This window comes from Leucoraja erinacea, chromosome 18 (genome assembly GCF_028641065.1).
Source record: "Leucoraja erinacea ecotype New England chromosome 18, Leri_hhj_1, whole genome shotgun sequence".
In the NCBI taxonomy this organism is placed as follows: Eukaryota; Metazoa; Chordata; class Chondrichthyes; order Rajiformes; family Rajidae; genus Leucoraja; species Leucoraja erinaceus.
The window spans coordinates 19,748,580-19,772,584 of NC_073394.1; the positions used below are offsets into that span (position 1 = coordinate 19,748,580).

General features: G+C 40.4%; 1 protein-coding gene across 8 annotated transcripts in view; it reads left to right on the forward strand.

Moving 5' to 3' along the window:
• The window catches only part of dennd5a (DENN/MADD domain containing 5A), an 85,797-nt gene that overhangs the window by 47,649 nt on the left and 14,143 nt on the right, over nt 1-24,005 (forward strand). For 4 of the 8 annotated variants that reach the window (XM_055649475.1, XM_055649479.1, XM_055649478.1 and 1 more), the window contains 11 exons: nt 1,672-1,887; nt 3,172-3,406; nt 8,144-8,294; nt 10,356-10,449; nt 11,674-11,805; nt 12,791-12,943; nt 16,612-16,699; nt 17,192-17,273; nt 18,491-18,619; nt 20,370-20,491; nt 22,106-22,251. In XM_055649475.1, coding sequence (XP_055505450.1) covers nt 1,672-1,887; nt 3,172-3,406; nt 8,144-8,294; nt 10,356-10,449; nt 11,674-11,805; nt 12,791-12,943; nt 16,612-16,699; nt 17,192-17,273; nt 18,491-18,619; nt 20,370-20,491; nt 22,106-22,251 — 1,548 coding nt within the window. Of the gene's footprint in view, nt 1-700; nt 743-1,671; nt 1,888-3,171; nt 3,407-8,143; nt 8,295-10,355; nt 10,450-11,673; nt 11,806-12,790; nt 12,944-16,611; nt 16,700-17,191; nt 17,274-18,490; nt 18,620-20,369; nt 20,492-22,105; nt 22,252-24,005 lie in introns of all 8 variants that reach the window. The other 4 variants (XM_055649474.1, XM_055649477.1, XM_055649476.1 and 1 more) reach the window with 2 other exon arrangements.

The window sequence follows — 24,005 nt, forward strand, 5'->3', positions numbered from 1 at the left end:
CTCGAGTCCATCTTGTTACAAATGTTGACATCGCTGTCATCATTCATCCTGAAAAGGACGCAAGCTTCCCGCGACAATCAGTGGGAGCCATCAATTGTAACAATAGATGATGGTGGTAGCAGGATACTTCCAGTTTCCAGTCCCGTGTTCTGCCATGGGGCCAATTCCCTGGTGAAATACTAAAATAAGCTTATTCTTCCATGGATTTAGCTGAAAAATCTTATTATGTTGAATCATTAGAATGTTAATGCCTGCATCTGTTTCATTGTAATGTGAAGTTTTAATTCTCTATCAATATTAGTCCAAGAATATTATTGAAAGATGGGGAAGAAAGGTTTACAAGCATATTAATACATTTTGTGTAATTTGTCGAAAACTTTGATGAGAAATTGTACTGGCGAGATGCATTTATATGTGTTGAATATTTTCACCTTCTGAGCATTTAGACTTTACCAATTAGAGGAAGTTATGCAAGTTGATATTCTTAATTGTAAGTAAATTGATATTGACATCCAGAATGAAATTTGATCTTTTTTCTGTTTCTGGACATGAAGCAGTTTACAAATGGGAGACATTGTTCACAAATTCAAACTTACTTTTGATTAAGTACTATTCGGAATGTTTTTGACATTGTATAAATGGGAACATTTATAAATTGACTAATTCGCTAACTTACTGATTTGTGAATTAAATTCCTCAGCCAATCCCCGCACTTACTCCTTCACCTGCTGCTTCCTTGAAGGTATGTGTTGCGGGCCCACAACCCCGACCGTTTTTTAAATCAATTATTTGACCTTTATATACATTTTAATTAAAACTAGTGGCTGAATATTGTATTTAGTGCAGGTGATGGTAAGTGAATTCCTATTGTACTGGCAGGTTGCCAGTTTCCATTACGTATATGTTTTCTCTTAATCATAAGCCTACTGGACTTGCTGGACAGTGAACACAACCTTTAATTAACAGTTTCAAAATAAATTGATAATTTCAGAAGTACTTGGTAACAGTGCCAATAAAATGCTACAAGTTTAACCAAATGCAAAACACTGAACGCACATGGTTCTACTGTGGTATCATTTTAGGATTAATTCATTTAAAATTTATTTCACAGATTAATTGAATGAAAAAACAGATAGCTTTTATGTAATTAAAAATCATCTAGTTATTGTTTCATCTCTTTCCTACATCAATTAATGTTTATTTCCCTTGATCTGTTAGATCCAAAGTGCATCAAGTATTCCATTGAGAACTGATGAAAATAATCTAGGTTCAGATGCATCATATATGTAACTTTTAAGTATTAGCTGTTGTTTAATGTATTCTCAATAATAAGCAGATAAACATATTCAATACCTGTCCAGATAATAGGATGATGTCCTGATTTGTGTTTTAAAATAGACTTTAGTATATATTTAATCCAAGTAGAAAATCTATCTTCATTTGGGAGACTTATTTTAACAGGATGTCTTAAGGCTGTAACATATACGGAATGCTTTGTAACTTCTGGATTTCTATTCTGTGGTCTTCAAAGGGATTTGGACAAATATGCTGTCAGTATCAGAGAGACAGAGCACAGCAGAGAGGCAACCAACCTCCGTTAATTTCCACCTTTCTTCCCATCGCAGTGTGATTTGTTGGGTGTGATGATCTTGTCTGATTTTATTGTTGCAGCTGGAAGTAAGAGTAGAAGCTGGAAGTAACAAAGATTTTAAAGTTCATTGTGACGAGGAGGAACTGAAGATTCATCAGCTTAACATCAAGATCAGGGAGATCTTTGCCAATCGCTTTACTCAGGTGTTTGCTGATTATGAGGTGTTTGTAATTCAACCAAGCCATGACAAGGAATCCTGGTTCAATAATCGGGAACAAATGCAGAACTTTGATAAGGTAAGTTAAGCTCTTAAAATGCAAACTTCTCTGCTTTCTTGGTCTCTATTATAAGATACAGAGGAAAGCTTTTTTGTTGTGTACCATCCAGTCAGCGGATTACAATCAGGCCATCCACAGTGTATAGATACAGGATAAAGAGAATACAATTTTGTGCAAGGCAAAGTCCGATTCAGGAGATTCCGAGGGTCTCTCATAAGATTAATGTTAGGTCAGGACCACCTTCTAATTGACGGTAGGATGGTTCAGTTGTCCAATAACCGCTGGGAAGAAACTGTCCCTGAATCTGCAATTATGCATTTTCACACTTCTGTACCTCTTGCCTGATGGGAGAGGGGAGAAGGGGAGGTGACCAAGGTGAGATTGGTCCTTCATTATGCTGGTGGCCTTGTCGAGACAGCGTGAAATCTAGCTGGCGTCAATGGAAGGGAGGTTGGTCTGCAATTTCTTATGTTCTTGGGTGGATCTGCTCCAAAACCATGCTATGATGCATCCCGATAAAATGCTTTCTACAGCACATCTGTGGAAGTTGGTGAGAGTTATTGGCGACATGCCAAACTTCCTAAGTATTCTATGGAAGGAGAGGCATTGGTGTACTTTTTGGCCATTGGTTCGATATGATGGTGCAGGGCAAGTTGCAAGTGATATTTACTCCTATGAACTTGAAGCTTTAAACCATCTTTACTTCGGCGCCATCAATGTGTACAGGATATGTGTACCCCTTCACATCCTGAAGCCAATCACAATCTCCTTTGTCATGCTGACATTGAGAGAAATGTTGTCTTGGCACTAAGTTATGGGGTTCTCTATCTCAGCAAGGAAAAAAATGGTTCTATAGCAATGTATAGTTTTCAAGATAAATTATTTAATTGCATTACTCCAGCAACATAGACATCAAATTATTGATTTAAATGCATGGATTTGACAAGCGAGGGTGTAGTTTGATCCTTCATCCTACCTCATTGCTTATGTAACTGTAACACTATAATGCTCAAACACTACATTCTACAGTCTGATATTTTTCTCTATGCACTACCTGTTGTACTTGTGTATGGCTTGATCGTACTCATGTAGCGCACAATTTGACTGGATAGCCCGCAATGAAAGCTTTTCATATTACACGTGACAAAAATAAACCAATGCCAGTACCAATTACGCAAGTGTATGCCAGTTAGAAGTGGGTCTGACGACTCCAGACAAAGTTGTTATTTGTCAAGTTTTTAAAACGAGTACTTCACTTCCAATTGATTATTGAATGTTGTTATTGTTTTCCTTTCTTTGCAGGCTTCTTTCCTTTCAGACCAGCCAGAGCCTTATCTACCATTTCTGTCCAGGTTTCTTGAAACACAAATGTTTGCATCATTCATTGATAATAAAATAATGTGTCACGACGATGATGAAAAAGACCAAATTCTTAGGGTATTTGATACCCGAGTTGACAAAATAAGGACTTTGAATGTTAGAACACCGACACTCCGTACATCCATGTATCAGAAATGTACGACTATTTATGCAGCAGGTAAGGGCTTTTGCTTTTAGTCAATTTTTGGAAATCTGGGCATCATTGATAAGGATGTTGCCAGGGGTAGTACAATGTGCTATTTTGTACTTAAATTCTATTGTTCAAATGGCTATTGTTAGTTTGAGAATGTATCTAGATTTGGCAAATTCAAGTGTGCTTATCGTTGAAAGTATCAGCACAGTTTGATATTTGTTCCCACAAACATATAGCATCAGAATAAGAGACATACAGGTAATAAGTAGTAGAAACATGGAACTGCAGATGCTGGTTTACCAAAGAAAGGTACAAAATGCTCGATTAACTAGTGGGATCAGACAGAGTTGTTGCCTAACCCACTGCGTTACTCCACCATGTTGATCGTTCCAGAAAACTGCAAGATGTAGATCTGGTACAGAAATGGGTGGGATAATGGCAACTGGAGTTTAATCAAAAGGTATTTTATTTATCTGAGCAACTGTGAGGTGCTGCACTTTGGGAGGTTGAATGAGTGGTAAGTATACCGTTAATGGCAAGATTTGTGACCTCATTCATGTACAGGATGAAGTCTATAGCTCCCTGAAAGTGCCTGGATTAGAGGGTACTAGCTATCAGGAAAGGATAAATAAACTTGGATTTTTTTTTTTCTCTGGGATATCAGGTTGAGGGGAAAACCTAATTTAAAAAAACCACATTTATGGGAGGCATAGATTGGATAAACAGACCATAATCTTTTCCCAGGATTTCCCAGGTGAGCCTTCTTGACCAGAGTTGAGGTATTGTGGGTCCAAGAGAGGTCATCGGAGATGTTGACCCCCAGGAACCTGAAGCTGGAAACGCGTTCCACCTCCGTCCCGTTGATGTGAATGGGGGTGTGCGTGCCGCCTCTAGACTTCCTGAAGTCTACAATGAGCTCCTTGGTCTTCTTGGAGTTAAGGGCCAGGTTGTTGTCAGCGCACCATGCTGCTAGGAGCTGGACCTCCTCCCTATAGGCCGACTCATCGTTGTTGCTGATGAGGCCAATCACCGTTGAATCATCTGCATACTTGATGATGGTGTTAGTACCATGTACAGGTGTGCAGTCGTAGATGAAGAGGGAGTAGAGGAGGGGGCTCAGCATGAAAAAGCTACTTATCTTAACTACTAAACCAGGTTCGCTTCTTAATAAACAGACACCACACAAACTGTTTGGTAGACCAGTTCAAAACTTTACTTAACATCGGCCGATGGAAGGGAGGGAGAACTCCAGTCAAGTGACCAACACAGACACTTGACTGTCCTCAGCCACCTTCCCTTAACAACAGAATTACTTTGCCTTAAATAGGGTTTGTTTACCCCTTATCACATTCCACAGACATTAGTCATGGTCAGAGGTACTGGAAAAGGTTTCCACAGAATGCATCACATCAAACCTTTTTTTTACATGGTAAGATATACTAAACGCATTCCACCTGTCCATTTGTTTTATCTCCAAATAGACCACCCTAGCTCTCTTCGCTGCTTCCTCTAGACATTTGGTCCCTCATAAACATGAGGTCATTTGTTTACAAAGATTGACTGTCTAGTCCTCTCTTCCTTTATTGTCCTCCCCCATAAACATTGGCTTTGGTTTATGGATCTTACTTTCAAAGATAGGCTCGCTCTTCACTTGTTGCTGATGAGGCCACACCCCGCAACCTTGGAAAGCCTAATTTGACACTAAATGATGGTGTAAGCTAGCCCAGAAACAGGTGTATCTTCGTAGGCGAAGACTAAAACTCGGCTTCATCAAGCACACAGCTCTGTGGAACGCCAGTGTTCAGGGTGAGGGTTGAAGAGGTGTGCTTGTCTAACCTAACAGACTGGGGTCTGTTGGTTAGAAAGTCCAGTATCCAGTTGCAGAGGGAGGGGTCGATGCCCAGGTTACTGAGTTTGGTGATCAGTTTAGATGGTATAATGGTGTTGAATGCTGAGCTGTAATCGATGAACAGCATTCTTACGTAAGTGTCTCTGTTGTCGAGGTGGGAGAGGGCGGAGTGAAGTGCCGTTGAGATGGCATCCTCCGTACTCCTATTCTTGCGGTAGGCAAACTGATAGGGATCCAGTGTGGGGGGTAGGCAGCCTTTGAGGTGTGCCAGGACCAGCCTCTCGAAGCACTTGGTGATGATGGGAGTAAGTGCAACTGGGCGGAAGTCGTTGAGGCTCGCCGCAGTGGAGTGTTTTGGCACCGGCACGATGGAGGTGGTTTTAAGGCACATGGGGACAACTGCTTGGGCAAGTGACAGGTTGAAGATGTCAGTCCAGACGTCTGTCAGCTGCGCAGCACAGGTCCTGAGCACGCGCCCGGGGATGCCGTCAGGGCCAGCAGCCTTACGTGCATTAGTCCTACTCAGTGCCACGTACACGTCGTAGGGAGTGAGTGTGAAGGGTTGGTGATCAGCAGGGAGCACAGCCTTGATGGCTGTCTCTAGATTGTCCCTGTCGAAGCGGCCATAGAAGTGGTTAAGCTCCTCAATGAAGGAGGCGTCGCTGGATGTGGGGGTGATGTTGGTGGGTCTATAGTCCGTGATGGCCTGGATTCCTTGCCACATGCGTCGGGGGTCGGAGTTGTTGTTGAAGTGCTCCTCAATCCTGAGCTTATGGCAGTGCTTGGCCTTCTTGATGCCCCTCTTCAGGTTAGCTCTGGATGAACTGTAGGCTCGAGCATCGCCTGACCTGAAAGCGGTGTCCCGTGCTTTCAGCAGTAGCCTGACCTCGCTGTTCATCCATGGCTTCTGATTCGGGAATATGGTCACCTGTTTGAGGGAGGTGACACTATTGATGGTGGAGTTTATGAAGTCCAGAACAGAGGATGTGTAGGAATCAATGTCCATGTGGGAGTCAAGGGTGGCCTGGGCTCCCAGGCTAGGCCACCCTTGAGTGTCCATCAAGAGTGTCCATTGATGGACACTCTTTCATAAATGTCCATAATCTGTCGCCCTCTATTTCTCCAGCCCCTCTGAGCATCTGTCGCTATCTCTGCTCTTTCCTCCGCAACCTGACCTCTCCTGAATCCACTTAATGCTTGCCAGCTATTGCCCAAACCCTCCCCGTCACTCATTTATACTGGCTATCTTCTCTCTGCTCTTCAGTCCTGGTGAAAGACTCTCCATTTCCCTTCACGGATGTTTCTCCAACAGTTTGCCCGAGATTCCAGCATCTGTGATCTCTTGTGTTTCCATGAGTTTAATTACTTTTTGGGATGCAATGCTCAAGAGATAATCATTGGCTGGGCCATCCAAAAATGTTCTTGCTCTTCATTTTTTAAAAAGGTATAGGATCTTTTTAGCATCCACCTGAACACAAGTTCTGAGAGTGCAGCTGTATTGCGGAGCTTCACCAGAGTGTCAGGTATCTTTGTGCATTGGAGTGGGTGTTGAGCTCTCAAATCTGCCTCCTGTGACATTGCTACCAATTGACCCCATGTGATTGATAGAGGTTGGGATTGAGTATCCTGGCTGGGTCATCTCTCTCCTCTGCCTCTCATCCGTTTGCATCATTGGTTTTGTTCTCATTCCCATGTGCCCCAAAGTCAATTTTTCATATGATACGATAAAACTTTATTCATCCCTGGAGGGAAAATGGTCGGCAACACACAACAAGGTACACGAAAACTTGAAATTAAAAGTGGAAAAAAAAAGAAAAGGACAAGCGACTGTTGGCACTGCGCCTAAACCAGAACAAACAACCAACAAACAAACAAACACAGGCTTATCCCCTGGGCAGAGGATTCTAAAACTAGAGTGCCCCCCCTCCCCCAGACCGGGTCCCCCTATGTTCTCCCATCGTCCCTCACGGTGGTGCCCCCACGCCAGGTCCTCCATTGTTCTTCACGGTGGTCCCCCCCCACACCAGGGTCCCCATTGTTCTTCATTGCGCTCCCCGCAGACTGGGTCCCCATTGTCTTCCCCTGCCCCCTTCACGCTCGGCCGCCGATGCTACCGTTGCCGCCGAGGCCCCACCAGCACCGAGGCTCACATTGGTGCTGAGGCTCCCGCCACCGCTGCCGAGGCTCCATTGGCACAGACAGGCCTCGCCGCCCGGCTTCTCCGCAGTCCCCTGGCAGGTCTGTGTGGTGAGTCGGGCCATTCCAGTCCGCGGCGCGGTTGTTCGGTGGGTGGATCGGGGCCCACGCAGCTCTCAGGGTACATTCCCGCCTTGCGTGTGCGGCTCTCCCACCGGGGCACTCCCACCGCGGACGCCTACTGGTTTGCATTCCCCACTTTCCCTTTTCCATTGCCTTCTCCACCTCTCTAGCCTTGTTTCTCATTCACCAAGATTATCTGTATCTCAGAGCTGAAGGCTGAGTCTGTTATAATTTTGTTTTTGTTTTCCACAACATTTAACCTCAAAGGTCCTCAAACTTTTCAGAACCATCTTCCACAGAATGAGCATTTCTGGCTTTGTTTATTTTATTGTGTGTTGACATTTTGAATATGATCCTTTAAATAATGCACCAGTGACCTGCACTATCTTGCATGGATAATCCGTTCTTAATAATTCACAACAAAAATGAATGCGTGTGGAGAATTTTAACCTAATAAGAAATCTGTTGAAAAAATGATTGAATAATATTTATAGTCTGACTTCACAAACAGTTGCCTTTCTTGCATTTTGATTCTATAAAGTGTTATAGGGTTAATTTCTGCTTATCCATTGTGCAGAAGAAAAGTGCTTTCCACTTTTTTGCGAATTAAACATAAGGCATTTTTTAATGATTGATGTAATTGTGCTCTCCAGAGAAGGCTATTAAGCTGAGACTTGCCAAAATTGACCACACCGCAGTACACCCTCACCTACTAGATATGAAGATCGGCCAGGGAAAATATGAATGTGGATTCTTCCCAAAACTACAGCCAGATGTGCTCTCCTCCTCACCAGCCTGTAACAAGTAAGTCTTTCTGATATCTTCAGCTGTACAGTGAAATTATCGTACTATATACAGTATTGTAATTCAGTTTAGTTTATTGTCATGTGTACCGAGGTACAGTGAAAAGCATTTTGTTGTGTGCTAATCAGTCAGCAGAAAGACAATACAATTACAATTAATCCATTTAAAGTGTGTAAATGATAAAGGAATAACATTTAGTGCAAGGTAAAGCCAGCGAAGTCCGATCAAGGATATTCCGAGAGACATCAAAGAGGTAGATAGTAGTTCAGCACTGCTCTCTGGTTGTGGTAGGATGATTCAGTTGCCTGATAACAGCTGGATTAGCTCGACTCCAGAGAAACTTGATGCAAAGTCACAATGCTGTGAGATTCTGAAGTATCTTGGCTGTTTATTGAAAAAAACTTTTTTTTTTCACTGCGGGTTATCTATTGATTGATCTGGCCAGTTTTGTATTTCATGTTTTATTTTCATTATATTGATATGTAATACATGCATTAGATGGTTCAGATTAAATTTGTATCAAAGAAAATAGCAGAGGAAGTAAAGTCCCAGTGGAAACCAGGAAGTAAAGGGGTATGAGTAAATAAATGAAACTAGAGAATCTAATAAGCCTAAAAACTGATAAATCCCAAGGATCTGTTGAATGAAATGGCTGTGGAGATATTGAATGTTGTGGTTGTCATCTTCTACAGTTCTACGTGTGGCATATTTGGATTTTTTGTAAATGAACTAAGTTAGAATACAAGAAATTTTGTGTAATGTGTACGGAGAGCTGGTCGGTAGATAGAAAAGAGTTGAAGCCTCAGTCTCAGATGAGAAGGAGATGGTTGGGATCTGGAAAAGTAAACAACAGCTTGGGAAGATTAGTGGTTATGGGTAAAAAAGCGGCTAGACAAGGGAGAAAAGATAAAATTGACAGATTCCACCAGGCAAGATAAAACTGAAATCAAACGGACTTGCATGTGGATCTGGAGAGGAGATCGCCAGAGAAGATTAAATAAATAATGGTCAGAGGAACATGAGTTTCAAACATGATTGTAAATCTATGTTGTCTCTGCTCACTCACATTATTTTCTAAATCTGTTGATACAACATGCTTTACTATAAATCCCAGTATTCAAGAGATAGTATTATCCTGAGAAGATCTTATCAAACCAATCGAGGACAAGATTCAAGGATTGGCCAAATTACATTGAAGAAATGCAACCTCCTCGCTGGCCCATTAGAAACTCTGACCCATGACTGCTCAAAGTGGAGAAGTATTCTGTGTGGTAGTGAGAGCACTCCGAACCCTTGCACTTGCTTGCTCTGTTAAACACCTCCAGAATCTGTTTTGTGCATTGGCCTTAATGGCCACATTGCAACTCATAGAACAGGCTTAAGTCACCCTGTGCGACTGTATAGAATACAAAACTGTTGGTCAAGTTAAATTAAAAAAACAAATTGCTGTTTTGCCACCTCAGGGTAAACTCAAGCCCCTTGTGTCTATTTTCACGGTAGTGAGTATTTTTTCTAATTCTCTGACATTTTTGTTGTTGGCTTTAAGAATATTTTTAAGTTTGTAGACGAAGCAAGTAGAGTAGAATTTGTTTCGTTTTCGAGATACAGCAAGTCCGTGCTGACCAGCGATCCCGGCACATTAACACTATCCTACACACACTAGGGACAATTTATATTTTAATACCAAGCCAATTAACCTACAAACCTGTACGTCTTTGGAGTGTGGGAGGAAACTGGCGATCTTGGAGAAAACCCACGCAGGTCACGGGGGGAACGTACAAACTCCATACAGACAAGCATCCATAGTCAGGATCAAACCCGGGTCCCTGGAGCTGTAAGGCAGCAACTCTACTGCTGCTCCACCGTGCTTCCCAATTTATTTTGGAAATGGTCAGAATTCCCCAAGAGTTCGCCATGAACAGTTTGGACAAGGTCAGAGGCCAGGGGGCGCATGAGGGTGGAGCAATAATATAATTGCTGAGTATTTTCTGCATTAATTTAAATGAAGCGTGCAATTGTGTGTCTTGTTTCATTCCTATAATTTGCTTAATCATTTATAAGATGGGTGAAGAGAAGTGCGCCAGCCCAGTGGAGGCGAAAGGACAGGCAAAAACAGCACACCGAACACCTACACTTGGATAATGATCAAAGAGAGGTTAGTCTTTTCAATTGTAGCCTTTCACTTTCAATTTGAGACAATATTTGGCCATACTTCTTCAGGCATTCTAGTTTACTTCACATGTTATCAACAATTGCAGCAGGATCTTGATCAGTGGAGTCGGTGGGCTGAGGAATGGTTAATACAGAAGTGTTGCATTTTGAGAAGTCAAACCAGGGCAGAACCTTCACAGTAAATGGCAGGGCTCAGGGGAGTGTTGTAGGGCAGAGGGATGTCTGAGTACAGGTACATAGTTCCTTGAAAGTGGTGTCACAGGTAGGGCGATCAAGAAGGCTTTCAGCACATTGGCTTTCATAAGTCAAAGTATTGAGTATAGAATGTGTGAGAAAGAACTGCAGATGCTGGTTTAAATTGAAGGAGAGAAGGAATGGGTAACATTTCGAGTCGAGACCTTTCAAGGGTCAAGACCTAAAACATCACCCATTCCTTCTCTCCAGAGATGCTGCCTGTCCCGCTGAGTTACTCCAGCATTTTGTGTCTACTTATTGAATATAGAAGTTGGAATGTGAGGCTACATTTGGAGTAGTATGTTTAGTTGTGGTCACCCTACTACAGGGAATATGTTGTTAAACTGGAAAAGGTGCAGAGGAGATTTATGTTGCTAGGACTTGAGGGTCTGAGCTCAGATCCCTGCTGAAATCCACTCCTCCAGTTAGAATAACACCCTTCCACCACAACCTCTGTCTTCTATGAGTAAACCAGTTCTTAATCCACAAAACCTAATCGCTTAATCCGACTTAATCTTCTGGATGAGTCTACCGTGAGGAATTGTATCAAATCCAAGATAGTAATTATGTGTTCTCATGGCTCTCTGATCAGTGTGTACACTGGTACCTTGAAAAGCAGTTGCAGAATCTAAAGGTAATAATCATAATTTTTGAAGAAATTGTTCTGGTATTTCTGGTTAAAATTGCTTTTCAGTCTGAGGATTTTTCAGATTTTTGAAGCACTATTCAGGAACATAATCATTACTGTTATTTAGCTAGCATGTTATATTATAGATGTGTATTATGAAAAATATTTGGATTGCTGATTATATGAAGTCTTAAACTTTCCTCCAAATCATCATGTTGGTCCATTTCACCTTTAAAACAAACCCCCATCTTTTCTCTGAATGGAGATCTGTTGAATTACAATATGTGAACTGCTGGTTCTGTTCACGTTCATTTGTATTACAGGTACATTTTTGTTTGATTGCAGAAATACATCCAGGAAGCTCGGAGCCTTGGCACAGGTGTGCGTCAGCCCAAGTTATCCAACCTTTCGCCATCAGTAATTGCACATACCAACTGGAAGTTTGTTGAGGGTCTGCTGAAGGAATGTCGTAACAAAGTAGATACACTCTTGTTGCAATGTTTTCCCTTTCCCATTAGAAAGCACTGACTGTGTCTGGGGGAACGCTAACCTTTTTAACAGTGCTCCCAAATCAAAGTTTTTCACATGCAAACCTAGATTTTGAATGTTGTCAGATTATAATTTTTGTAGCACAGCTCTATAGTGCCTGTGCATGCATTTCATGATAGTAATTAAATGCAGAAAGTATGCTTCCTTCTTCTTCCCCAGCCTGATTGTGACCAAAACTCAAACAGTTTTCTTTACTGAAAAGATATGTTTATCAAAAGTGGGATATTTGTGTTTGTAAATCAACAACCTGCCGAAGTACAAAATAAAGAATTTAAAACAGTTGGAAGAGTAGGTCGACACAAAATTCTGGAGTAACTCAGTGGAACAGGCAGCATCTCTGGATAGAAGGAATGGGTTATGTTTTGGATTGAGATCTGACTTCAGACAGAAAGAATAGGTCATGCAGCCATTTGAGCAATCTCCTTCATTCAGTTAGAGAAAGGCTGGTCCAGTTTTTGGCTTCAACATCATTTTCTTGCACCCTGCCCTTTTTGGTTCCAGTGTTTCTCACTCTAGCTGCAATATATTCAATGATTCTGCTTCCACGGCTCTGGAGCATGAGATGCCAAAGATTCATGATGCTCTGAGCGAAGAAATTCTAATTTTGTTATATGTGTTGCTCCATATTCAGAAGCTATGTCCCGATGATCCCTTATCTCTTGGTTTCAATACCGTCAGTTTTCTTTAAACTCTGTTTGTTTAATGAAGATCATCTGTTGTTCTTCCAAACTCCAATTTACCAAGACTTGTACCTTTGCATCATCAGCGAATTTGGTTGCATGCACTCATCCTTGATCCAAGACTGTAAATAACCGCTCCAAAGAATTAGAAGTTCTCAGTTTTTCTTTTTTAATTGTCCGATATTGTAAGCTTGAGTTGTTGTTTATTGATCTACAAAATTTCTCTGTTGCAGACAAAGCGCATGTTGGTGGAGAAAATGGGGCGTGAAGCTGTGGAATTGGGTCATGGGGAGGTGACCCTCACAGGAGTGGAGGAAAATACATTAATAGCCAGCCTCTGTGATTTGTTGGAGAGAATATGGAGTCATGGACTACTGGTCAAGCAAGTACGTAACCAAGATATGGTTATAAATATATAATTACTGTACTGTACACTAATAATACCTTTTTCGAAATAACATACATAGAATAAGACTCGATTCTGCGTGAAATATTTGTTGATACAATGATACTTTATCTTGATATGATCTTGCGTGATGTTGCATCTGGTTATTTAAAAGCTACATTGATTTGTACCAATAGTTGCTAGGCTATCTAGGAGCTAATTTAGGAATGCAGATTTACAGTGATTGACCAACGAAATTTAATTTTTCAGTTACGTGGAATTTTTTACTGATGGGTTGATTTCATTTCCACGCCCCTGTGTAGTTTGTGGAAGTCATAAATTAAAACTGCACGCTGTTCAGGGAAATAGACAACAGACAATAAGATGGGTGCCCAGTTAGTAGGATGCAATAGGGGTTTCTTTGGGTATATTGTAACCATTTGAACTCAGACACTTGGAAGCTGAAGCTGGTTGTTATAAAAGTCTTTATTCATTAAGAGAAGGAAACATTCCAGGTCTCTTGGAGACCTTTTCAGTAGAATCCCAAACTCAAAATACATCAAGTTTATATGTTTCAAACACAAAGACAACAATTAACAAATAATATGCTAACCAGCATCCGTAGTTCCTGCCATTTGTAGGAATCGTGTGTACAGACACAAGGAATCGAGGAATACAGTTTCAATGGCATACAAAGACAGCAAGAAACAATTGACTCCAGTTTCACTAGCTACAATTACCGTTTTGAGTGTAGGCAAGTTTGCAAAACCACATATTTACAATGGTACCATATTGTCGATTCCAAACAGCTTTGCTAGGACACAGTTATTCATATGAATAGTCTAAAAGCTTCTGAGGACAGAGAACTCAGATGCCCCAAATTAGTGTTTATAGGGCCAAGTTTCTTGAGTACACAGATACCCCAATTATCAATAGACAAATATGCCAATGGCATCGCTTGACGTGCCAAGTGACAAACAAGTCTGGCATGGAAGCTTCCTTCATCTCCATCACAATGGTCTATCACGGTCCTGTGAGTAGGCAGCCTGCTTGCAAAGCTGTCCTTATAATTTGTAATTGAATACTGCTTTTAAAGTACATTAGAAAGATATTCTGAGGACTGGTTCTTATTTTGAATTAATGGTTGCTACCTTCTCTTAATTTCATAACCCATAAATAATCCCAGACCGTATATTCTTCCTTTGCACTTTGACCATTAATTTCTTTACACATATAATCAGTGTGTGTGTGCTGCATATTGAAGAGGTTATTCGCGACCACTGTCCATGACATGGATAATCTCTGTCCTTGTGTTATAGTTGGAAGTATTATGTTAGTTTTAGCATACAGTGATGTGGTAATGAATCAAAGATGACTTGTAGCTGTGAATTTTCTTGCATTTTTCTGATGATAATCCCACCGCTATGTCTTGTCTTTTATTGGTGAAGTGATTCCAATACCATTGCAGGGTCAAGAAGGAACTTTGTGTGTATTGGAACAAGACAAAAAATTAACAGAGATTAGGAAAGCTTCTAGGGTTTGCTGGCTTTCTATTACAACATTGAGTTTATATTTAACTGCAGCAAATTTTCAAATACTTAAACCTAAAAAAGATGCTTCCTATTATACAGGCGCTCATTGGCTTTATTGTAAGATGCTTGTAATATTGATCTAGCCTTCTAATTATTGCCATTTAAAGTTTTCTTCATCTGTGTGATGTTTCGGGTCAGGGCCCTTCTTCAGAATGACGATGTTCTCTTCTCTGAGGATTTAAATTTTCCCTTGGTTTGTCCCTTAAATGCAATGCTGCTTGGCATGGGATATTTTGATTTGGGTCTTGTTGAAATTGCCTTCTTATATCTCTGATTTCTGGAAAATGCTTGCATATCAAGCAATCTTTAGTCACCAGATTGTTGCTGGTGAATGAGTACCAGTAGATGGTGTTCTATTAAATTCCTCATTATCTGCACAGACTCAGTTCATGTGCAGTAGCTCTTTCTATCCAGTAGAGGATAGATGTTTTATTGTGCTCTCAATGGACCTGGCGTGCAGCTCACCTTTTGGAAATCACTGCTTTGAACAGAAGAATGATTTTCCTTAAACATGAAGCAAAGTCGTGGTTAAAATGTTGTGTTCATTGTAGGTGAAGCAGAATCACATTGCATTGTGAACCATTATCCATTTAACAACTTGGGTTGATTGGCTGTAATTTGTATTTTTTTTTCTAATCTACGATTCTATTTGAGATCTATGATAGCTGCCTAAATAGAGGTTAAATGCTACAAAAGTGTGAATTAACGAGTGATATAGCGTGGAAACAGGCTCTTCTGCCCAACGTGCCCACACCGACCAACATATCCCATCTATACTAGTCCCACCTGTCTTCGTTTGGCCCATATCCCTCTAAACCTATCCAATCCATCTTCCTTTCTAAATGTTTCTTAAATGCTGTGATAGTACCAACTTCAACTCCCTCCCAGTCACATTTGTTCTATGTCATCCCATTTTCGCTCTCCCTCTATTCTCCCTATAATTCACAAAGGCCATTTATCCTTCAAACCCATACGTCTTTGGGATGTGGAAGAAAACCGGAGCACTGAGAGGAAACGCGCATGTTCACAGGGAGAACGTGCAAACTCTACACAGACAGCACCTGAGGTCAGGATCGAACCTCTAGTCTCTGGTGCTGTGAGGCACCAGCTCTACCACTGTGCCACTGCCGCCCTGCATTAACTCATCTTGGACCTTGCTGTGCGCAAGTGATCCAGTTCCAAAAACACATTTTGTGAAATCAAAATGCAGCACCATGTCATTTTGTCTCAGCTTTCAGCTGCCACTGAGCCTAAACACATGGAGTTGGGCTGTTAGATGTTCTGTTGCTTTTACTTGTTGTGACTTTTTGGCAGGGTCCATTACAAGGTAATAAACTATTCTTTTCTATGGCAATTATTGATGCCATCTTGATTGTATTTTAAGATTCAAGATTCAATTTTAATTGTCATTGTCAGTGTACAGTACAGAGACAACGAAATGCATTCGTTATTCAATGCATTTAGTTATTCAGCGACTATTTTGCAGTCCTTTTATACGTACGACATATCTGAAATGTGTGGTGTTAAAACAATCACTTCCTCTGCTGCCCCTACCCCGGAGTTCTCAATGTGTTATTAAATATTGATTTTCTTTAAAACAAATTTTCTGGCTACGCAAGCCAAGAGTGGCAGTATCCAGAAGTGAGAGTGCTATGAGTTCCATCGACAACCTATACATAATTGCAAGAGAATCATGTTGGTAATGTGATGATGAGTAAGAAAGAACTGCAGATGCTGGTTTAAATTGAAGGTAGACACAAAATGCTGGAGTAACTCAGTGGGTGAGACAGCATCTCTGGAGAGAAGGAATGGGTGATGTTTTCAGACTGAAGAAAGGTCTCGACCCGAAAACGTCGCCCATTCCTTCTCTCCAGAGATGCTGCCTCATCCGCTGAGTTACTCCAGCATTTTGTGTCTGCCTAATGTGATGAAGATGCAGACAGCACATCTGTACTGGAAATGAATGCACCACCTTGTATCCGCCAGCATAGGTTTCTTCAAGTTGTAGTCTTCTGATTTATTTTTTTTAACCATGTTTACCATATTTTCTATTAGAAAGTTGTCCTTTTTCTGATAGGGTAAATCAGCCCTCTGGTCTCATCTGTTACATTACCAGGAGAGTAAAGAGAAAAATGAAGCTTTGCTTGGAACCACCAGCAGCCCAGGTAAGATGTTTTCAAATATTTGAATATATATATTTTGCCCAGAGTAAATTTCCATGCAGGAATTCTATTGAACACTGACCTAATTCAGTATGGCATTTCTCTGGATGGAAAAATTAAGATGGACCCAATGGTGTCCTTAACCATCTAAAAAGAGAAAGATGCACAGATGTATTGGATGATATATTTTCTTTTCTTTTGGTAAGGATAATAGTGTATGTCTAATAAATGATGCATGGGTGAACCAATAATGTTTTTGGGACAATCTGACAGCTGATGTTCAGTTTTGGAAATGCAGGACTTTTGTTTCCAGATTCGTTGTATGAACAGGATCAAGTTCTCAAAATACCCTTTAAAAATCACCACAATAACATGCTCACTGAAGTAAATTCACATGTATAGTGTCAACAAATCTAGGATGTGCGGTGCGGAAATGAAGCTGTAGATATGTTAAAGTCGCAATTAGCTTATTTCTTATTTTGTCTTTATTCAAAGGACTCATCCACGATCAAGATAGGAGGAAAATTGATAGTTCTTGCATGCCTCCCTTGAAGATCTCTCTCACACGGGATATGAGGTGTGTTTATTATCGTCACCTGCTGGGTTTTGCTGTCCATTCTTTATTGTCCTGGAAATAATACAATTGAACGGCTGTCATTGCAGACTGTTGTCAGGGGAGAGGGAGGTACATAGATAAAATAGATAAGGAAGTATGAGGTGTGAAAACATGACAAGGGAAATGAAGCTCAAGGAAAATGTAGAAAAGATCATTGTTAGCTGGGAGAAGATAACTACAAAGCAAACAGAGATAAACTGTAGTTGGAGACAGTCAGACGGGGAGTGGGGAGGGATGGAGAGAGGAGGGAAAGCAAGGGTTACTTGAAGTTAGAGAAGTCAATATTCATACCGCTGGGGTAACCAATGTGTTTTGGGGCACTGTGGGCAGAGGAAAGGATGCTGGATAAGCTGTTATAAATGGAGCAACTGCTCTGTTACAGATGTTGTTGAAATTCCTGAGAGTTGTTAGAGCTGCATTTATCCAGGTATGTGGAGGATCTTCCATCTTGAATTGTTCCTTGTAGCAATGGTGGATTTCTGGAGTCGGAATAGAATGCAACTCAATCACTGCAGGATACCCAATCTCTAACCTGTTCTTGTACTCACGGGATTGTGTGATACAGTTACAGTTGAATGTCAACAGTTGGTGATTACATTCTGTCTCACTGCTGATGGTCTTTTCCGGACAGTCGAGATGACATGAATGTTATTTCCACCTGTCAGCTCAAGCCTGAATATAGTTGCGATAATGCTGCATTTCACCACATACTGCTTTGTACTTGCATATGGAAGTTGACACTGTGGAATCATAAGCTAACATTCGGCACAGTAGCGTCGTGGTAGAGTTGCTGCCTTACAGCGCCAGAGACCTTGGTTCGATCCGGACTACGGGTGTTCTCTGTACGAAGTTTGCACATTCTCCCCGTGACCATGTGGGGTTTTCCTAGGTCTCGGGAAACTAATCAAATCGGTTAATATATGCTGTGGCAGTTGTGTAGGTGAATTAGTATTTCGTGTCATAATTTCTAGTCATAAAAAGAAAAAAATGCTTTGCTGGGCAGCCTGCAATCGTTAGATTATTTATAAGAAGTCCCTCTTCCTATAGTAATTGATCTATTTTATAAAATCTACAATGATGAATACCTATCAGAACCCATTCAGATAATAAAACTATGTCATGAAGTCAACTTGGGCTGGAATGCGTTTCCTTATTGTCTGAATTTCTTTCTATTACAGGCATATTCAGAATATTGGTGAGATCAAAACTGACGTGGGCAAGGCTCGAGCTTGGGTGAGACTTTCGATGGAAAAGAAACTGCTGTCTAGACATCTCAAGCAGCTGCTATCAGACCATGAGTTAACAAAGTAAGGAATATAGCGTGTCATAATTGCAAATTAGAATCTAGCCACATGATTTCTATGCTAAAGGGAAACTTAAACTCTGATATTTTATTTTCACCGCCAAGTTTACACTTACAATAAGAAATCTCACATAAGCTTCGACTATATACTCCGGTAATTCTAGTTTTGATTCCACACTAAGAATTGTGAGAATTTTATTAAAAGGAAGTAGGTCTTCTTGATTTAATAACTGGGTTAAAGGTGCTGGTTACCAAAATGAATCTATTATCCTGGGAAGGAAGAGGGTGATGATGCGAGGTTACATGCTGGGTTAAGAAGTGTACCAGTGTTGACTTTATTCAATCTGACCTATAGTGGAAATGTTGAGATGGATAAAAATAGGCAAGTTCCCGGTAATATTATAAAATGGCAATCTGAATACATATTCATTGACTGTGTAACTCTGCTCATTTGCATGTGCATGTTTTATGAATTCCAAATTTTCTAAACAACAATCAGTTAATCTCTAAGTAAGTATACTAGTTTGCCAGTTGGTTATTGCTAACTAAATTGCTGAAACAATGGTTGATGAAGTACCTTTCCTTCTCTCCAGAGATGCTGCCTGTCCCGCTGAGTTACTCCAGCTTTTTGAGTCTATCTTCGGTTTAAACCAGCATCTGCAGTTCCTTCTTACACATTGTACAAGGAATGGTTGTTCTGCCCTTGTAGTTATTGAAGGATTCTTTGGAGACTACATCTCATGGTCACAATCATTTGCTTTTATACAGATCAATACCTGAATGTGATCGGATTGTAATATGACTACATTCTGCAGCAGTGCTGGTTAGAAAAACATTCCAATGCAGCTGTCATCTCTGTCACAAAAGGAAAACTACATTGCTTCGGCCTTGATAACAGGCATATCCGAAGCCTTAATCACGATATTGGTGGCTTGGAATTAATTAGTTTGAGTACAGGTTCCTCCCCATCTTACAAACCCATGGCTTGTGTACAGCAGCTGCATGCAAACCAGCATATGGGAGACTAGTGGGATGGATTTGCCTGTTGCTAAGGCGTTAGTCGTTTTCTGCCATGTGGGAACTCATTTTGTGGCCAGAGGAGGCTTGCATTAAGGAAAAATAACGTATTCATATTTGTAGAAACAAGGAACTGCTGATGCTGGTTAATACACAGAAGCTGATCCGAGAACCTCTCTGGAGAATTCAATGACTCAATGATACTTTATTGTCGCATGTACTTAGGTACGATGAAATTCTTTGCTTTTACATACAATACATACAATACACAAAGTACACAAATAGTTGCTATGTTTCTGGCACCGACAAAGTTACAAAAGTACTCATTAGAGTCATGTTGATCCCTCTTTGTTTTTAGCGGTGCCACAACAGGTCTCGCTGGTGTAGATCAGCTGTATCGACACCTAGATTTAAGGTGAAACAATTCAGTCTGAAGAAGGGTTCTGACACAAACTGTTCCCTGTCCTTGTTCTCCGGTGATGCTGACTGACCTGCTAAGTTACTCCAGCAGTTTGTGTTGTTTACGGAATGTAATCCGTACATAAGTCGAGGAGTGTCTGTACTGCCTTCCTTTAAACAATCATTCACCTTGTGTATCAAAATCCTTACATTTAATTGCATAATATGACCTTCAATAGTATCAAGAGACATCCTAACATATTGTTGATATTCGGTTGAACTTTTAAATTATCTTTCTTATGAAGATATTCTTATTTGAATTTATCTTTTAATTTTAGAAAACTTTATAAACGTTATGCCTTCCTTCGCTGTGATGATGAGAAGGAACAATTCTTGTACCACCTCCTTTCATTCAATGCAGTGGATTACTTCTGCTTTACAAATGCATTTACAACAATCAGTAAGTGAATGATGACAAAACCATTGGATGTTTGATTTTAACAGTTTAACTATTTTATATAAGCACAAGTTCATATTTCGTGATGTGCATTAATATTGTGATTCATACCTTTGTGACAAAAGTTACGTATAACTTCATTGTTTTCAAAATCATTGCAGTTCATGTGATCTGCAACTCTATAATAAAAAATATCGTGTTGCTAAAATCATATTTAAATTTGAAGCAAATTCTGTCATCATTGTGTTTACTCAAAGTTCAGATCAATTGGAGTTCACAGAGGTTGTTCACCTCTTTCACCATCCCTCATCTGCGAATGATGTAGGAATTAGTTTATTGCTGTAGGATATTACCTGCAGTTTGTTTAAACATTTCTAATACTTGCTGCCATCCATTTGCAAAAATGTAAATTATCTTCCTTTTTACTAAGATCAGGTGCTTGGAAAGTTCTTATTTCTCACATTTATCCAATGACGAAGATTTAGCCCCAATTTTATGGTAAATTGGTATTCTTAATTTAATAACAACATTGCAAGGGACTCAAAACATCCGAAGCCCATGAGGATGATTTTTTAACTCTATTATTGATTATCAATTTGCTGTACTGAAGCATTTTGATATACAACCCCCTATCTCTCTCCCCCCTACCCATTGGATTGGCTTTTCTCCTCATCTTTTTTACCTTGAAGTTCTAAGTTGATAACTTCTAAGTTATCAACAAAGAAGCAACAAAAACAGTGAGTCTGGGATTTTAGAATATGATGGAGGAAATATTTCCTCTCTTCAATCAATGTGGATGAAAGACATTAAAATGAAAATTAATTTTCAATAACAAATTTATTGCAGAAAGAAATCGAGCAAATGAAAGATTGGAATAACTGAAAAACAGCCAAGGATGGAAATCCAAAACCTCTTAAAAACTACATAATTTATTTAGGAATGAGACGGCTATTTGAAATGCTCCATTTTATGCTGAAGTAGTTTATTGCAGGATTGTAAATCTCGTTACTATATAGGTGCTTGTTAAATGTCAGCCTGGATTTCTAATAGCTATTTTAATTGACACGTAATTTAGCAAATTCTGAAAATCTTTAAAATGCCGAGGGCAAGCTGCAATTTTATGTCATGAAAGAATCTTCCATGCTACCAGTTGCTGGGATATTTCCAAGTTAATATGTTGAGTGTCATTAAACCTGTTATTATAGTGGCTACACATCTTGGGCCTTTATCCAGATAAAAGCAGAAAAAAACATTTCCCATTTCTTGCACAATGCAATTTAAAGGTACTCTATGCAGGTTGTTTTATGTACATTATAAGGTCATAAGTGATAGGAGTAGAGTGAGGCCATTTGGCCCATTGAGTCTACTCCATCATGCAATCATGGCTGATCAATCTCTCCCTCCTAACCCATTCTCCTGCCTTCTCCCCATAACCTCTGACACCTGTACTAATCACAAATCTATCTATCTCTGCTTTAAAAATATCCACTGACTTGGCCTCTACAGCCTTCTGTGGCAAAGAATTCCACAGATTAACCACTCTCTGACGAAATAAATTTCTCCTCTACTCCTTCCTAAACGTCCTTTAATTCTGAATTATGTGTTTCATATTTACAGTGATTCCATACCATGTGTTGGTCATACCCAGTAAGAAGTTGGGTGTCTCCATGTTCACAGCAAATCCCTGGATCTGTATCTCAGGAGAGTTGGGAGAGACTGGTATCTTACAAATACCCAAAAGTATCCTTGAAATGACATTTGAGGTGAGTACACAACACAACACGGAAACAGGACCTTTGGCCCACCGTGTCCGCATCAACCAGCGATCCCTGCACATTAACATTATCCTACAGATACGGGATAATTATACATTTATACCAAGCCAATTAACCGACAAACCTGTACGTCTTTGGAGTGTGGTAGGAATCTGAAGATCTCGTAGAAAACCCACGCAGGTAACGGGGAAAATGTACAAACTCCGTACAGATTGCACCAGTAATCAGGAGTCTCTGGCACTGTACTTTGTTTCGCTTGTTCTCTAAAACTGTTCACATTGCAGATTTTCACTTTCTGGGGGGGGGAAAGCAATAAAGAGAGTACATCTGGATCGTTTCAAGTGATGGCAGGTTTGCTGTATGACACAAGATTCATAGACCAAGCCCATATTCTCAATAGTTTAGAAAAATGAGATCTTATTGAAACATAAATTCTTATAGAACTTGATAAGGTAGATACAGGGAGGATGCTTTGCCAGACTAATGTATCGAAATTAATAAAGAGTAATAATTTTAAAACTAATAAATTTACATGTGGGTTATTATCTCAGAATGAGTGGGTAGGGCAATTTCTTTGAGGGTGGTGAATCTGGAATTCTCCAGTCTTATGACCAAACAGACTTTGGGCTATTGGGTTCATTCAAATTGAAGGTCAACAACTTCCTAGATGTTAAGATTTTGCAGGGAAATGGGACTGCGCTAGAAGATCAGTCATTATCTTAGCTAATAGCGGAACAGATTCAAAGAGTAAAAAAGGGGCTATTCATCCTCCTAATTCTTATGGAGTCTTAGAGTTGTACAGCACAGATGCAGGCCCTTCAACCCACTTCATCCATGCTGACAAATGCCCCAACTAAGCTAGTTCCATCTAGTTGCATTGAGCCTACACCCTTCAATGCACAAAAGGGCATTTGTTATCCAAATACATTTTAAATGTTTTTATCGTATTTGGCTCAATTACTTCCTCCTGCTATTTGTTCCATCGACCCAGCACCCTTTGTGTTGAAAAATTGCCCACGGGCCCCTATTAAATATTTCCCCTCTCACCTTAAACTTAGTCTTTGATTTTCCTGCCCTGGAAAAAATAACTCTGCATTCACTATATCCCCCTCATGATTTTATGCACCCCTATAAGATCTCTCTTTGGTCTCCTGCTCTCCAAGGAATAAAATGCTAGCCTGCTCAACGTCATAATATAGGTCTCAATGGGCTCTCGAGCCCTGTCAATATCCTCGTAAATCCTCTCTGCACTCATTCCAGTTTAATGGCATCTTTCTGATAGCAGGGAGACCAAAACAAACGCAATACTCCAAGTGCAGCCTCACTAATGTCTTTCAAGACTGTAACATAAAATTCCAAGTTCTATCCTCAGTTCCCTAACTGATGAAGACCAGTGTGCCAAAAGCTGCCTTCACTGCTCTATCTACCTGCAATGCCGGTTCCAGGGAAGTATGTGCTTGTAGCCCTGGATCCCTTTGCTCTACAATGTTCTGCTGGGCCTGACCATTCACTGTGAAAATGCTACCTTGGTTTGACTTTAGTTTAATTCAGATACAGTGTGGAAACAGGCCATTCGGCCCACTGAGTCCACCTCGACCAACAATCACCCATACACTCGTTCTATCCTACACACTGGGGACAATTTATAGAAGCTAATTAATGTACAAACCCGCACATCTTTGGAATGCAAGATGAAACCAGAGCAGCAGTGTGTCACCCAAAATACAACATCTCCCAGTGAA